At 37.5% G+C, this 18,475-nt stretch overlaps 1 protein-coding gene across 1 annotated transcript in view; it reads left to right on the top strand.

Moving 5' to 3' along the window:
- The window catches only part of LOC133642384 (protein kinase C-binding protein NELL1-like), a 474,421-nt gene that overhangs the window by 388,461 nt on the left and 67,485 nt on the right, over nucleotides 1-18,475 (top strand). The window contains exon 13 of the mRNA XM_062036542.1: nucleotides 12,357-12,452. Coding sequence (XP_061892526.1) covers nucleotides 12,357-12,452 — 96 coding nt within the window. The remainder of the gene's footprint in view (nucleotides 1-12,356; nucleotides 12,453-18,475) is intronic.

Raw genomic sequence — 18,475 nt, 5'->3', positions numbered from 1 at the left:
AGTGTTGAAATGTCCACCAAATATAGTGGAACACTGGAAAGAAATGTGCTGTAACTGACAAAACAAATTAATAGAAAGTGACTCTGAGATTGTGCCATTGACCGATCCAGGATGTAGCCCGCCTCTCATTTAAAGTCAGCTCGCATGGGCTCCGTCTCACCCACAACCCTAACAAGGACAAGCAATTTAGAAAATGGATGGATGGCTCTCTAAATGTACGTCTCGAAGAAATTCCGATTTAAAAAAAAAAAGAAAAACTTTTATCGTGTCGTTATCCCAAGACTAACAAAGCATTAACGCAGGACACCACTGAGCTGTGCAGCCTATTATTCGCTAATTACTCTTCCATGTTCTAATTAAACTGCACTTTTTATATTTCTTTAAATTTCTCGAATATCCCTTGGCTTTCACTGTTCTAGTCGACCCGTAATTCTGAGATGGATCCTTAGATGCCCAACGACCGTGAACAGGGCTGTTAGCTATGGTACGGAGTGGGGTGATTTCATTCCCACCACCCACTGGAAAGCAATCTGGGCCCATAATGGGAAAGTCAAATGGCAAATCTGTGAGTATAAGCATGTCCTGAGAAGTCACGAGTCAGCAACAAGCTCACTTAAGCACTGATAGTCCAACCGGAGGTCAGAGGGGTAACAATGAAGGCGGACATATCTTTCTTTAGCGCTAGTTATCTGTTGTAGGGGGTTCTGGTAATGTAATATAAGAGGTGGCGCTCAGGAAAGTGTTTGAGTTTAGTTGATTACCAACGAAAAATAAATGTATGTGTTTTAATCTGTCTTCCGGACATACTTGCCAACCCTTCCGAATTTTCCGGGAGACTCCCGAATTTCAGTGCCTCCCGGGACAACCATTCTCCCGATTTACTCCCAATTTCTAGCCGGACTTAAGGCACGCCCCCTCCAGGTCCGTGCGGACCTGAGTGAGGACAGCCTGTCGTCACGTCCGCTTGGCCAACCAAAAAGTAACCACAGAACAATAGTGTTCTGTGGTTACTTTTTGGTTGGCCAACGGTTTATGTTGTATTGCGCACCCTGATGGCAAGTGTGGTAGTCGGTTCTGAAGTATGAAGTAAAGAGATGTAACTTTGTCACCTCGCCTGGTTGTTGACTCCAACCCAGAATATTACACTGCCCATACCTACGCTCCTTCAAAGGCTGTGCTACTGGCTGCAAAGCATTGCACTTTCAAATACAACAACGAGTAGAGAGGAGTGTTATGTGTGTATATGTGTAAATAAATGAACACCGAAATTCAAGTATTTATTTTATTTATATATATATATATATATATATATATATATATATATATATATATATATATATATATATATATATATATATATATATATATATAATAAAATACATTCTTAATTAAAATTACTTTTTGAGTTATGTTGCAAACTAAAACAGACAAACCCCGGCAATTCCAGAAGCATACTTGCCAACCTTGAGACCTCCAAATTCGGGAGATTGGGGGGGGTTAAGGGGGGAGGAGTATATTTATAGCTAGAATTCACTAACATTTAAGTATTTCTTATATATATATATATATATATATATATATATATATATATATATATATATATATATATATATATATATATATATATATATATATATATATATATATATATGTATATGTATATATATATATATATATATATATATATATATATATATATATATATATATATATATATATATATATATATATGTCTTAATTAGATTATCCAAAAAAAAAATAGTGCTCGATACCGTGGTAGAGCGTAATATGTATGTGTGGGAAAAAATCACAAGACTATTTAATCTCTACAGGCCTGTTTCATGAGGGTTTCCTCAATCGTCAGGAGATTTCTCCTGACGATTGAGGAAACCCTCATGAAACAGGCCTGTAGAGATGAAATAGTCTTGTGATTTTTTCCCACACATACATATATATATATATATATATATATATATATATATATATATATATATATATATATATATATATATATATATATATATATATATATATATATATATATATATATATATATAGCTAGAATTCACTGAAAGTCAAGTTTTTATTTTTATATATATATATATATATATATATATATATATATATATATATATATATATATATATATATATATATATATATATATATATATATATATATATATATATAAGAAACACTTAAATTTCAGTGAATTCTAGCTATAAATATACTCCTCCCCCCTTAACCCCCCCACCCCCAATCTCCCGAATTGGAAGGTCTCAAGGTTGGCAAGTATGCTTCTGGAATTGCCGGGGTTTGTCTGTTTCAGTTTGCAACATAACTCAAAAAGTAATCTGCAGATTGTTATGAAACTTTAAGGGAATGTCAGAAATGGGATAAGGATTAGTTGGTCTGATTTTGGAGGTGAGTCGCATCGCCGTCACCGTTGTGGTGCCGCTCATTGCCAGTAATGGGCCATAACGAGCTGCATGTAGCTAAGATACATAGCTTAACTACATTTTCCAGTAGCTTGGCGGTAGTGATGTGTATTTAAAGTTAACAGTTAAAGTGCCAATGATTGTCACACACACACTAGGTGCGGGGAAATTATCGTCTGCATTCGACCCATCCCCTGTGGGGAAAAATCATAACACACCCATACCTTTAGTAAATGAGGCCCTTAATCTGATTTTTGTAGTCTCTCAAAAGTCAAGAGTACTTTGAGAGTGCTTTTACGTCGCTATCAGTCAGCGTGTCATACAATCATTCACAAAAAGACTGGAGTGGTGCTATTAGGATTGAACCTATGTCGTTTTTTATTAAAAGATGACCACTTTATCATCACCACCATATCTGCGATCCGTCAAGCGCCAATTGCACCTGATAGTACAAACGGTAAATGCCGATATTTATAAGTCAATCATTTTATTACAGTATAGTCATGTCTTTATATTTAAAGTTAAAGTTAAAGTACCCATGATAGTCACACACACACACTAGGTGTGGTGAAATTTGTCCTCTGCATTTGACCCATCCCCTTGTTCCACCCCCTGGGAGGTGAGGGGAGCAGTGAGCAGCAGCGGTGGCCGCGCCCGGGAATCATTTTGGTGATTTAACCCCCAATTCCAACCCTTGATGCTGAGTGCCAAGCAGGGAGGTAATGGGTCCCATTTTTGTAGTCTTTGGTATGGCCGGGGTTTGAACTCACGACCTACCGATCTCAGGGCGGACACCGCATGAGTGCTGCCAGCAATGGGGAACTGCGGTTCGTTGAAGTATATGATCCCTCCAATGGTATGTGCTGAAATGTGAGAATGTACTCACGTTTATGACTTATTGTGAATAGTACTTGATGCGTGCTAACGTTCGCATGCTACTGTAGCATTTTAAACACATTTTCCAGATACATAAATCAGAGTAATATATTGTAGTACTTTTTATTTTTTAGTTTTTTATTAATCAGTCCAACAAAATAATACACAATAATACCATAATAATACAATTCCAATTCTAAAACCGGCCCAGCAACATTCAGAATAGTAATCAACAGAGCAATTGAGAAGACACACAAACATGGCACAAAACAATCCAAAAGTAGTCCAACAAAAATTAATAATATCAACAACTGTATCAATAGTAATAAGAATTCCAACATAGCAGTGATTAGAAATCCCTCATTTTATTTTATTTTATTTATTACATATTTTAGTACTTGACGCGCGTTGCAGTTAGCATTTTAGCTTGCTAACATTAGCATGCTAGATTTTTTTAGCTAATTCAACAGGCATTCAGCAATTAATATTTTGTTATTTCACTAATGCAAAATGTAAGCATGTTAGCATAGTACCTTTTTTAGCTCGTTTTGCTCATACTTTTTTTTACTTGATGCTATCTGGCCAACGTGCTAACTGTTAGCATTTCAGTTCGGCTTTGGCACTTCAGCAATCACGCAAAATGTCCCCCAATATTGCTGTCAGAATAATTGTATCTAAGTTATCGCAAAACTTTGTGTTTCAATGAGTTCCCGGCGAGCTGACAAAAGCTGTCTTTGATCTTACCAATCAAAAGGCTTGTAAAACTCTACTGTGTAGGATGGGAAGCGACATGAAGGTGTCGGTTTCTTGGATCTATTGTAATCCACAGGAAGATTTTGTCTTGACCCGAGATCTACAAAGCGGAGACGAAGCAGGACCTGACCCCCCTCCTGGCATCTTTTCTTTGAACTGTTTTGTAACCAAAGGCGACGGCTGTTTACGACCCCCCTTCCTTTAGAAACAGCTGTTGCCATGTAATCAGGGAAAGTCCAAATAAATCAACCTTTCGTCAGAGCATGGTGGAAGACTGTGCAAAGAGTGCAGCCCAGACGTTTCTCCTCAATGAGCTAAATTGAATTCTGTCTCTGTTTAATTCCTTGCTTCTTGTCTGTTTAATAGATGTCATCAGTGTTTGAACCTGACAATTGCATTTTCTAATCATTTGAAAAGGAAAATATATATATATATATTGTACTGGTTTTGAAGGTGAAAACTACCAAAATGGTGCCCGCATGCTTTGATTTGTTTGGGCTGATATACATTTTTTCTGAGATGACCGATGAATTAAGAAAAGGTGTACCTTCCACCACACCACATTGAATGGCCCCATTCCTGGGTGGATCTCGCGTTAGAGGAAGAGGCTGGAGGGTTGATCATTTTTGCAATGCGGTCTGCTGAAAATGATAGAGAGCGCCACTCCACATAGCAACTGGTCATGGGGCTGCATGAGTGTTGCCAGCAAAGGGGAACTGTGGTTTGTTGAGGTGTATGATCAATAAGTCACGTTTAGCATGCTACTGTAGCATCTTAAACCCATTTCCCAGATACATAAATCAGAGTAATATATTTTAGTACTTGATGCACGTTACAGTTAGCATTTTAGCTTACTAAAATTGTTTAGCTAATTCAACAGGTATTCAGCAATTTATATTTTTGGTATTTCACTAATGCAAACTGTAAACAAAGGTAGCATAGTACCTCTTTTTCAGCTTGTTTTGCTCATACTTTTTGTTATTTGACGCTATCTGGCCAACGTGCTAACTGTTAGCATTGCAGTTGGGCTTTGGCACTTCAGCAATTTACACAAAATTTCACCCAATATTGCATTTTCTAAGCATTTTGAAAAAAAAAGTACATATTGTATATATTGTGTGTATATTGTATATTATTCATATATTGTACTGGTTTTGAAGGTGAAAACTACCAAAATCATCAAAATCATGATCTTAGATCATGATTTGATGATCTAAGAAAAGGCCTATCTTCCCCCACACCACATTGAATGACCCCATTCCTGGGTGGATCTCTCGTGAGACATTTTTGCAATGCAGTCTGCTGAAAATGATGGAAAGCGCCACTCTACATAGCCACTGGTCAAAGCTGGAATTGCCGCAAAACACATTTTCAGACATTCAACACTCTACTGCCATCTGCCGGCTAAAGCGGATAGTGCACCCCCCCCCCCCCCCCTCCTAATTTGTCACGTTTCATGTGTCAGGTAAAGCGTGACGAACTGGTCCAAAATGAATCCCTCTTTTTTCTGTAGATATGTACTTTTGCGCCTCAGTGCCAATTTATCATTTTGTGTATTCCCTTGGCAGCAACAATATGCTGTGGAATGAAGACTCGATCATACAATTAACAAAATAGCATGCATATTAAAAGAGAGACTTAATGATGCCTGAACATTAATTCTACTGCAGCCCAATCCATTAGATGAGTATGGATACACTTCATAATGTATCACAAGTATAACGATGGTCATTGTGGTTTCCCCGCCCCGCGTTCGAAAGTCTTTTTTGCATTGTGCTGATGGTGGTGAAATGGTAATTAGCGCCGGAGATGGATCGAGTCAATATAAGTGCAGTTAATATTTCAGTTTGAGGTTTATTAGCGGCGACGCAATCAGGCTCGGAGTGAAGGACTTTTTCAAATCACTCAAATGTTGAACGGGTGGCATTGAACTCTGATTTAAGTGTATTTGTTGTGGTTAATGTTCCCAACACTCAGAGGAGTGATGCACGTGACTCCACTGTAAATAGATGCGTCACTTCATTAAGGCTCATCTTTCAAATTGTGTTATTAATTAAGCTTAGACATACTCCAGTCATTTTTTCTTTAATGAACTTACTCAATTAACTGGCTTTTTTCTCCCGTCTTTCAGAGGGCCTTAATCCCGCTCGTTAGAAGCTCTGACAAATTATCCTAATTCACGTTCTCTCGTATGCTTTTTTTTTTTTTTTTTTTACTGCTTAGAACAGTTTTCTGGCAGAATTAACCATGCTTTTTTTGCTTCTCATTTTGCGGTTATATTATATACAGTACAGGCCAAAGGTTTGGACACACCTTCTCCTCATTCAATACGTTTTCTTTGTTTTCATGACTATTTACATTGTAGATTGTCACTGAAGGCATCACAACTACGAATGAACACATGTGGAGTTATGTACTTAACTGAAAATATGTTTTATATTCTAGTTTCTTCAAAATAGCCACCCTTTGCTCTGAATACTGTTTCGCACACTTTTGGCATTCTCTCGATGAGCTTCAAGAGGTAGTCACCTGAAAGGGTTTTCACTTCACAGGTGTCGTAGTTTTGATGTCTTCAGTGACAAGTGTTGCATCAGCCAGCTCTTCCTCCCAGGGAATCTAAGTTACTGGTCAATCTTAAATTATTTCGATGACATATATGCTGAGTAAGAAGGACCATCAAGACAGAATTGGAATATTTTCAAGTTTTACTAAAGCTTTAGGAGATCAACTTAACCCAGGGGTCGGCAACCCGCGGCTCAGGAGCCGCATGCGGCTCTTTGACCACTCTGATGCGGCTCTGCTACATACTTGCCGACCCCCCCGATTTTCCCAGGAGACTTGTGGATCTCAGTGCCTCTCATAGATAACTCCCAGGGGAAATATAATCATATTTACACTCTAATTACTATATAAAGGAAGTGCCCTAATTGCACTGCAATAATTGTCCTCTATAGCATTTACAAACAATGTGCCAGTCCGGCCACATGTTGTATGTAGCTTTTACTTGCATACATAGGAGACAGCAAAGCATACTTACTCATCAGCCACACAGCTTACACTGACGGTAGCCGTATCAAACAACTTTAACATTGTTACGTTACAAATATACGCCACACTGTGAACCCACACCAAAAAAGAATGAAAAACACATTTCTGGAGAACATCCCACCGTAACACAACATAAACACAACACACCCAATACCCAGAATCCCATGCAGCCCTAACTCTTCCGGTCTACATTATACACCCCCGCTACCACCAAATCCCCCCACACATCAACCCCCCCCCCCCCCCCCTCTCCGTGCGTTGGTTGCGCGGAAGAGTTAGGGTTGCATGGGATTCTGGGTATTGGTACCGTCAGTGTAAGCTGTGTGGCTGCTGAGCTAGTACGCCTTGCTGTCACTTACATGAGCAAGCCGAAACTGCATTGTACATGTGGTCGAGCAGGTACACTGTTTGGGCAGACTAAAGAGGGCGCCAAAAGCAGTGCCATCACGCCCTGATATCCGGTAGTCTCCCGGGAAAAATGAGAGGGTCGGCAAGTATGACGCTATCCAGCGGCATTCATTCAAAACTCGCGGGCCGCACTAACATCAAATTTCCACATTATAGTGCGTGTGTCTGAGACCCCTGGTTAACATAGCACAAAGCATTTAAGCTTTGTATGCGGTGTTTTTCATTTTAAATTTAATTTTTTTTTTTGTGGCTCCCATTATTTTCTTTAATTTGTGAAACCTGCCAAAATGGCTCTTTGAGTGGTAAAGGTTGCCGACCCCTAACTTAACCAATACTTTCATATCGGCTACTCTAGTTGAGCTGACATTCAAACGGAAAAGCCAACTCCTTGCACACAAAGAAAGCCCCCATCTCTCCCCCTCGCAACACTGATAAGAAACAAGTGGGGAATTTATTCACATTCCTGATGGTTTAAGACACTAAACAGACAATTTGAAGACAAAGAGAGACTGGTAGAATATACAAAGGAAAAGTACTAGCTACTCTAAACATGGCTATGTAAAAATAAATAACTCTTAAACATACTGTATATGCATCCTCCACACAAGCTACAATGTAAATAGTCATGAAAATAAAGAAAACACATTGGAATAATAAGGTGTGTCCAAACTTTTGGCCTGTACTGTATACTCACGTCACAAAAAGGTTAAAAAAACAAAAAAACACAATGAATGTATAGCATATGCAATAAGTAGCCATTTTAATAATCTCCTCATATATAACCAATTTAGTAATATTTGTAATTTTAGAATCTTAACTATGCATCAAGGGGCCTTTTTTTCCCATTTGCGCATAAAGTTACGCACGCTTCTCTTATTTACTATTAATATACTTATTAGTAAGTAAGGTACAGGCGCTTAAGTCTTGAATGAAGGCGGACCCATTACTAATGAGGCAGACTTTTCCAGCCTGGATGGCGCGTTGCCTGTTAGCATTTCAGTTCAGCTTCAGTATTTTAGTATCCACATGCAATTTCTTCCAGATTGCACATTCTAGTTAATTATCATGTTATTTTTGTCTTGAAGGAACAGTGACAGTGCCATTTGCACTCACCCTGTAAAATTAGTCTGTAGGTCAATTTAGAACAGTCAAAAATATAACTACGCCCCACAGACAAGCAGTTAAAAAAGTGATCTAATAGCATTAATCATGTTAATAATTCCAAAATTCACAAAGTTTTGTTTGCTGTCTTTGTTTTTATTGTCAAGTTGCACTACTACATCACAACCCATTCTATTTTTTCCTATTCCTATGCCTTTGTTAGAGCTATTCCAAGAGTGTGTTGTTGCCGGTGCTGTAGCCTGGCTAACAAGCGAGCTGGCACTTTTTTCCATAATTTGAGTTGAAGTTGTTCTCTTATTTTGGAAAACCTTGTTACATTGTTTAATGCATCCAGCAGGGCATCACAAAAAAATTAGGCATAATAATGTGTTAATTCCACGACCGTATATATCTGTATCGTTTGATATCGGAATCGGTAATTAAGAGTTGGACAATATCGGAATATCAAACATCGGCAAAAAGCCAATATCGGACATCTCTACTAATAACCTATGCTATTTATAATGTGCAAGGAATATTTTTCACCTTAGTAGAATGGAATGTGTAAAGAGTCATTCTCTGTGCACATACACACACATAGCATACTTGTTTCGAAGATGAGAAGAGGTGCCAGATACGAGATGGCCCAAAAGCGACATGTTAGGTTAAGTTTTGGTTTTGTTGGACTAAAGCCCAAGCAACTTCACTTTGAAAGGGCAGCAGAATGGACAAAAACATGCGAACAGTACCACATGCCAATCTAAAAAAATTCACAAAAAATGTTAGCGTGATAATGTTAGCAAGCTAACATTTAGCCTATGTCAAGTACAAAGTTTTATGACTCTACAGTATACGCATGCAAAATTACCATAAAAATAAGTTAGTATGTTTCAGGGACCAAGTTATATGACTCGGTAAGGCACGCCTTAAAAGGTTAGCGTGCTAGCGTTAGCTTGTTAGCAAGTGACTACCATTTGCAAGGAGCGTTTTGACTCTGGAACGGTTCGAATCAGTTGAGAAATGTGGAAGTGGTGACATGTTTTATCATTTTTAATTATGACATTTGAAATTACTTTTGTAGATGATGCAATTCCTGAAGGAATTGCGTGTGAATGCTCCAAAGCTGAAGTTGAACTGAAATGCTGACAGAATGTAGTATGAACGTAGGAATAGTTTGAATGTGGGAGTGGTTTGAATAGGTTGAAAAATGTGGGAATTGTGGAAGTGTGAAAAATGGATAATTAATTTTGAATAAGGAAAATGTCCCTAAAAACTGAGAATTCTACGAAATCCGGGATTTTTTTTTACAATTGTTGAAAGGGAGCAGACAATTACTGAACAGGCTAAAGATTTTGAAGACGGAACCGTTTTAATCGGATAACAAATGTGGGAGTTGTGGAACTTTGAAATTTCGATGGGAATTTGGGAATTTCATGGAAATTTGGGAATTTCGGGAAAAGAGGGATTTTTTGGGAAAATTAATAAATAATAATTGGAATGTTCTGAATGAGTTGAAATGGTTGGTGTTGTAATTTTTCAAATCGGTTGAAAAATGTTGAAGTAGTGACATTTTTAATTGAGAAATGGTATTGAGGAATTCCTGGAATTTCAGGAAAACCGGACATTTTTCCAGTTCAAAAAACAACTTTGTTTTTTGTCCTGGTTAAGAGGAATGATTTGACGGTGGAATGGTTGAAGTGGGTTGAAAAATGTGGAAGGAGTAGTCGCCAGAAAAAAGGGTGAAAAAAGGATTTCAAAAAACGGGAATTCTGGGAATTCCTGGAAAAAAATTTTAACTTAAAAAAAAATATAGTTTGAATGTGCAGGATGAGTGGAATGTGTTGAAGGTTAAATAGTTTGAATCTGTTTAAAAATGTGGGAATTGTTGTAGTGTGAAAAATAGATAATTAATTTTGAATAGGAAAAATGTCCCTAAAAACTGAGAATTCTAGGAAATCCGGGAATTTTTTTTACAATTGTTGAAAGGGAGCAGACAATTACTGAACAGGCTGAATATTTTGAAGATGCAACCGTTTGAATCGGATAAAAAATGTGAGAGTTGTGGAACTTTGAAATTTCGATGGGAATTTGGGAATTTCATGGAAATTTGGGAGATTCATGGAAATTTGGGAATTTCAGGAAAATGTGGAATTTTTGGAAAAATGCTAAATAATTGGAATGTTCTGAATGAGTTGAAATGGTTGGTGTTGTAATTTTTCAAATCGGTCGAGAAATGTTGAAGTAGTGACATTTTCAATTGAGAAATAGTATTGAGGAATTCCTGGAATTTCGGGAAAACCGGGCATTTTTCCAGTTCAAAAAAAAACTTTGTTTTTTGTCCTGATTAAGAGGAAAGTTTTGACTATGGAACGGTTGAAGTGGGTTGAAAAATGTGGAAGGACTAGTCGCCAGAAAAAAGGGTGAAAAAAGGATTTGAAAAAACGGGAATTCTGGGAATTCCTGGAAAAAAAATTTAACTTAAAAAAAAATATAGTTTGAATGTGCAGGATGAGTGGAATGTGTTGAAGGTTAAATAGTTTGAATCGGTTTAAAAATGTGGGAATTGTGGAAGTGTGAAAAATAGATAATTAATTTTGAATAGGAAAAATGTCCCTAAAAACTGAGAATTCTAGGAAATCCGGGAATTTTTTTTACAATTGTTGAAAGGGAGCAGACAATTACTGAACAGGCTGAATATTTTGAAGATGCAACCATTTGAATCGGATAAAAAATGTGAGAGTTGTGGAACTTTGAAATTTCGATGGGAATTTGGGAATTTCATGGAAATTTGGGAGATTCATGGAAATTTGGGAATTTCAGGAAAAGATGGAATTTTTGGAAAAATGCTAAAAAAAAATTGGGATGTTCTCAATGAGTTGAAATGGTTGGTGTTGTAATTTTTCAAATCGGTCAAGAAATGTTGAAGTAGTGACATTTTCAATTGAGAAATAGTATTGAGGAATTCCTGGAATTTCGGGAAAACCGGGCATTTTTCCAGTTCAAAAAACAACTTAGTTTTTTGTCCTGATTAAGAGGAAAGTTTTGACTATGGAACGGTTGAAGTGGGTTGAAAAATGTGGAAGGACTAGTCGCCAGAAAAAAGGGTGAAAAAAGGATTTGAAAAAAACGGGAATTCTGGGAATTCCTGGAATTAGTTTTTACTTGAAAAAATTATTGTTTGGATGTGCAGGATGAGTGGAATGTGTTGAAGGTGAAATGGTTTGAAACGGTTTAAAAATGTGGAAATGGTGGAAGTTTAAAAAAATGGCCAATTCATTTTGAATGGGAAAAATGTCCCGGAAAACCTGGAATTGTGGGAAATCTGGGAATTTTTGGAATTTGTCAAGGGGAAGCCCGCGATTTCTGAATAAGCTGAACAATTTGAAGTTGGAACGGTTTGAATCGGATGAAACATGTGGAAGGTAGAGCACCAAAATCTGGAGGCGAAGAAGAAGAAGAAGAAGAAGAAAGAACACCATATGTGTGAATGCTTTAGAGCATTCACACAATGATAGTTACAGAAAAGAGAGAATTCTGGCAACAATAACATACAGTATGATACTAATAAACAAATGAAATAATAATAATTACCATGTGAGTGAATTATAATTATTATTAGTGATTGATTACCCAAAAAAGATATTATACCCTACAGAAGTGCTCACCTCTTTCTAATGGTTGTGAAAATGATTGTACACACCTTTTTTTTTAATACATATTTCGTCTTTCTAGCGTTCTGTGAAGACGGGTGCAGGAGCGGCGGGACGTGTGTGTCTCCCAACACTTGTGTTTGTCCTTCAGGATTCACAGGACGCTATTGTGAAACAGGTAAGACTGAGAATGGCTCTTCAGAATTTGACGGTACCCTTTAAAGCACGGGTGTCAAACTCATTTTCATTGAGGGCCACATCACAGTAATGGCTGCTTTCAGAGGGACGATTTTTTTAAATTATTTTACATAATGCATGCGGGTAATAACCTGTGATTAAACATGATTAATCGAAATGCACATGCATTTGGTTATTAGATTTTTTTTATGTATAACTTGCTTTAAAATAATAAATAAAGGTGGCGAGCAGATATTTAACTATTTTTATATCACAAAAATAGTTTTACAATACAGTATATAATAATATAATTGGCATGATCAGATAATATTTTAAAAAAAATTCTGCCTAAATTGAAAGAACAAATGCATTAGTGAAAAAAAATTTATTTTATTGAAAACCCATTTTTTTCCAGGCTTTCGCAGGCCACATAAAATGATGTGGCGGGCCAGAAATGGCCCCCGGGGCCTTGAGTTTGACACTGGTGCTTCAAAGTAACAGAAATAGGAATATTGTTGTGAAATTAAACTACAAATGTTGATACAATGGATAAATTAAACATTTAATGTCTGCTGTTTTTGTATTTTTAAATATGTTTACTCTTACCCAGACAGACAAATAAGTAAAAGAAAATCAAGAAATATAAAAGATAAAAAAATGAATTCATTTGTCAACTAATGAAATCCAAGTTTTATTTATGTAGCACGTTTCATACACACGGTACTATTAAGATCCAAATAAGTGCAAAATAGCGTGTGTTAACTATAAAACTGTGTATACTATTAGTGGACATGTTGCGGGTTATCTACTAAGACCACAACTGTGCTAAAGGGGTGATGACCGCCATATCTAAATTAGTTAGTTTTTTTTGTTTTGTTTTGTTTTCAATTGTTATTTATGTACAATTTCGAATGCATTAAAAGGCCAACCATATGTGTTCCTGTTTTAGATAAGAATTATGAATGATAAACAGCACGTCTCTTTCAAATTTTTGAGTATTTCCAGTATGACTGATTTTTTATTTTTTTATTTTTTTGTCATTAATCAGTCCAACAAAATAATACACAATAATACCATAATAATACAATTCCAATTCCAAAACCAAACCTGGCCCAGCAACATTCAGAATATCAATCAACAGAGCAATTGAGAGGACACCACAAACATGACACCAAACAATCCAAAAGTAGTCAAACAAAAATGAATAATATCAACAGTATTAATCCGAATAAGAATTCCAACATAGCAGTGATTAGAAATCCCTCATTTACATGATCATTACAGCCATTTATAAAAAATCAAAAATAAATATATTTTAAAAAAGAACAATAGTGTCACAGTGGCTTACACTTGCATCAAACATTGTGTCCAATATTTTCCACAAAGATAAAATAAGTCATGTTTTAGGTTCATTTAATAGTTAAAACAAATTTAAATAATGCATCCCATATTCCAATATCCATCCATCTTCAACCGCTTATCCGGAATCGGGTCGCGGGGACAACAGCTCCAGCAGAGACCCCCAGACTTCCCTCTCCAGAGCAACATTTGCGACTTCCTCCTGGGGAATCCCGAATATTCCAATATATGACTCATTATTATCTAAACTAAATGCATTTTTTTTCTACTGATATCATCTCCATAGCTTGTGTGTACCAGTCAGTATGAGGTGAAATAACTGAAATCATGTTTTGTATTCTAGATTCTTCAAAATAGCCACCCTTTGCTCTGATTACTTTTCCGCACACTCTTGGCATTCTCTCGATGAGCATCAAGCACACATGTGAAGTGAAAACCATTTCAGGTGACTACCTTTTGAAGCTCATCGAGAGAATGCCAAGAGTGTGCGAAAAAGTAATCGGCGCAAAGGGTGGCTATTTTGAAGAAACTAGAATGCAAAACATGATTTCAGTTATTTCACCTTTTTCTGTTAAGCCATGACTCCACATGTGTTCATTCATAGTTTTGATGCCCTCAGTGACAATCTACAATCTAAATAGTCATGAAAATAAAGAAAACGCATTGAATGAGGAGAAGGTATGTCCAAACGTTTAACCTGTACTGTTTATATTGTACTGGTTTTGAAGGTGAAAACTACCAAAATGGTGCCAAAGTACAAACTACATTGGTATATTAACACAAAACCAAAACTAAACACAAAAAAATAAAAAATACTGCACTTTTAGGTTTAAACCTGTGAGCCTTGCTACATTTTTTAGTATTGTCCCCCTTCCCAACAATGTATCCCTTAGTGTCTTCCTCTGAAACCTGTATTTCCTGCACTCCATCAGCACATTTCAACAGACCTCACATTTATCTGTTGCTGCTTTACCTAATAAGTATAATGTTGCCCTCAGAGCAATGGGTTCGAACCTAAGTATACACCACCTCCTCTCTCCTACACCTTCCTTTATATCCTTCCCCTTTAATTGATTGTTGGATGCTATAAGTGTCGGCCTTTCCTCCTGCAATCTCACAGTTTCTGTCAAATGACCGTTCAACTCCACAACACCCGCTCCCCCCAGTCAAGCCATTGGCTAGAACCCGTAGGCGTTTCTGACGACACTGACTCGACTTGACTCGTGGAAAAGAGGTATACTTGACATGTATTAGCCTTTTTACTTTTATAAAACATCTTTGGGGATATATGTTGTTTTAAAAATGAGAAAACTCTGGAATCAAGTCACTGTTATAAAATGTGCTTTCTTTATATATTTCAATGAATGTGCTGTAGTGGATTGTCCGAAGCTTAAACAGCAACAAAAGTGAATTTAGTACAAAAAGTTTATTTACTCATAGTCAAAAGTGCAAGTCGGATTGAGCTGCCCATGCAGACAAACAAACGTCCTCCGGAGGACACAAAAATCAGGCAATCTCTCTCAGCCCTTGTCACTTGGCCATTTTATCTGTTTACCCATGCCCCAAGGTCCCGTTGTTTTCGACATGTTTGTTTTGCAACATCCTTGAATCCCTTAGTCATGCTTAGACAATCAAAACATTTTGTAGAATGGTCAGAGCGACTCCATATTCAACGTTGTCCTACATCTGGTCCTTCAATGGTATAGAATAGAAGAGAAATTAAACAAGCAGACATTCTTGATAGACACGAAATATAGCTGAAAGGTCAGAAATTCTACTACATACCCCTCTTCCAGGGTTCTAGAACCTTGGCCCATACCGATTTCTGACATAGGCCACTTACTTAAATCTCTACCACAGATAGAGGCAAAAACCTCAATGTTTTATACGAGGCGAAATTCCTCAATGACCCTTCTTGGCCATTGTATCTGTTTCCCCATGCCCCAAGGTCCCGTTGTTTTCGACATGTTTGTTTTGCAACATCCTTGAATCCCTTAGTCATGCTTAGACAATCAAAACATTTTGTAGAATGGTCAGAGCGACTCCATATTCAACGTTGTCCTACATCTGGTCCTTCAATGGTATAGAATAGAAGAGAAATTAAACAAGCAGACATTCTTGATAGACACGAAATATAGCTGAAAGGTCAGAAATTCTACTACATACCCCTCTTCCAGGGTTCTAGAACCCTGGCCCATACCGATTTCTGACATAGGCCACTTACTTAAATCTCTACCACAGATAGAGGCAAAAACCTCAATGTTTTATACGAGGCGAAATTCCTCAATGACCCTTCTTGGCCATTTTATCTGTTTCCCCATGCCCCAAGGTATTTAACTTTGTCCTACATCTGGTCCTTCAATGGTATAGAATAGAAGAGAAATGAAACAAGCAGACATTCTTGATAGACACGAAATATAGCTCAAAGGTCAGAAATTCTACTACAGTGCCTATAGGTGTTCTCATCCATCAGATTATGGTTACTCTCATGGCATTCAACTGACCGGTTGTTTTAGCAGACGTTTGGCTTCTCATCCGAGTAGTTTTTATCAGTTCGACTTAGCTTGGACAGAACTAGTCCGAGCGCTTGGTCCCAAGGTCCTAACTATTTATCCTCTAACACAGACCTGGGCAAATTAAGGCTTTTCAATCTGGCCCGCCGGACATTCCCAAATAATGTTTTTAGATCTTTAAGGTGGAAACTGTAGCTGCCATTATGATGTGCATTGATGTTTTCAAATGACCGTAAGTCTTGAACTATACAAAGTATTTCAATGGTTGGACTCTGCGCTTTTGCATGATATACTAGTTACTATGGTAATGTAATTAGTTACTATGGTAATCTAAGTCACAGCAGCTCAGACGAGGCACCAAGCAGTGTGGGTGGGGAGCGTTTCCACAGAGTGTTTCCAGAGCGGCCAGCCTGAAATGCGGGTGTCAGGGACAGACGCGGAAGGAGATTTTTACAACAAAGTTCTAAAGCTTAGTGATATATCAGATGTATCAGATTGTAGGTGGGGTTTCTTTTTACCTTTTTACCCGTTCACCTTTCGCGTTCATATTTCACTGTTTGTTGCATTTTTGTTGCGTTTCGCTTGATTGTAAAATATGTCAATATTCAGTGTTTTATCATTCATAGATACTATTGTAAATCCCACATTCTTTATTTTTATGTACATTCTGGGTGTTTCATTCAGTAAAAAAATAAATACAATTCCATTCCGTTTTTTAAGGCGGTCTGTCATAACGTTTTTAGCATTCAGACATTATTTTGAGGTTTTTTTTATTAGTGTTCCTAAAAATAGATATACCGGCCCCCAGACACATTTTTTTTTCTCTAAATTTGGCCCCCCAAGGCAAAATAATTGCCCAGGCTTGCTCTAACAGGAAGGAATGCTTTTGTGTCCATCAGCAAATGTTAACCATAGAATCGAATCATTCATACACCACATCGAATCTTATTCAATCATTTTACGAACTAAATCGAATCGTATCGAATCGTTCATACACTAATCGAATCACATGGGATCGTTCTGTTTCAAATATCAATCGTTATTCAATCGCATCGCAACCTGTGTATCGAGATGCAAATCGAATCGTTCATCACAAAGAGGTTCGCATCCCTAACTCTGGAATGACCCTCATTTGAACAAATTATTAATGCAATAATTTTTTTCATATAGAAGATATATTATAACATAATACTGTATCTCTTATTTGAACTAACACACAAACAAAAATATGCCAGCAAACACCAAAACAAATCATTATAATTTGGATTAATCAGTCCCTTAAATTATCAAGCTGCTATACAATTATAAAACGTCATAGCTGAATAGACGATAGGTCGAATATTAAAATGTTTGACGATCATCCATTTGTGCGTAACTGTGCCAGGTTGCATGCACATTCCAGACGTGCTAAATACAGACACAACACAGTGGCCGTAGAACAGTTCCAGTCTTGATAAATCTCCTGCTCCCGGTATTGTGGGTGTTCTGATGGTCAGTATATATTTGGCATGTACAGTACATGAAGACAGACAAGCTACATAGATTGTGTTCCCCAATTTGCTTATTTAAAAGACACAATCCTCGGCACATGAGCCTGCTCAGAGTGTCTGCCCTGAGATCGGTAGGTCGTGAGTTCAAACCCATACCAAAGACTATAGAAATGGGACCCATTGCCTCCCTGTTTGGCACTCAGCATCAAGGGTTGGAATTGGAGGTTAAATCACCAAAATGATTCCCGAGCGCGGCCACCGCTGCTGCTCACTGCTCCCCTCACCTCCCAGGGGGTGGAACAAGGGGATGGGTCAAATGCAGAGGTTCATTTCACCACACCTCAGTGGTACTTTCACTTTAACTAACACCAGCTTAGTCGATCAGCTATCAAGTTTGCACATGTTTTAATGCATGCAGACATTTAGTAGAACAGGCCTGTAGAGATCTTGCTCCTCTGGGTTCTTTGGACCACCAGTCACCGACATCACCACTCCTTTACAAGGTTTACAACACCGTTTATTTTACAATAATCTTGTTGGATGGTGCAAAAGTCTTTGTGCTTTTCAGCAATCGTCTTTTGTCTCGATTGAACACATCAATGGTCTCTCTGTTCTGCTTCGACTCGTGTTCCACCATCAACAGTTCTCCCTTCTCCTCCCGA

Source organism: Entelurus aequoreus, linkage group LG02 (genome assembly GCF_033978785.1).
Source record: "Entelurus aequoreus isolate RoL-2023_Sb linkage group LG02, RoL_Eaeq_v1.1, whole genome shotgun sequence".
In the NCBI taxonomy this organism is placed as follows: Eukaryota; Metazoa; Chordata; class Actinopteri; order Syngnathiformes; family Syngnathidae; genus Entelurus; species Entelurus aequoreus.
The sequence above is the reverse complement of the archived record's forward strand: the minus strand, read 5'-3'. Positions and strand labels throughout refer to the sequence as shown.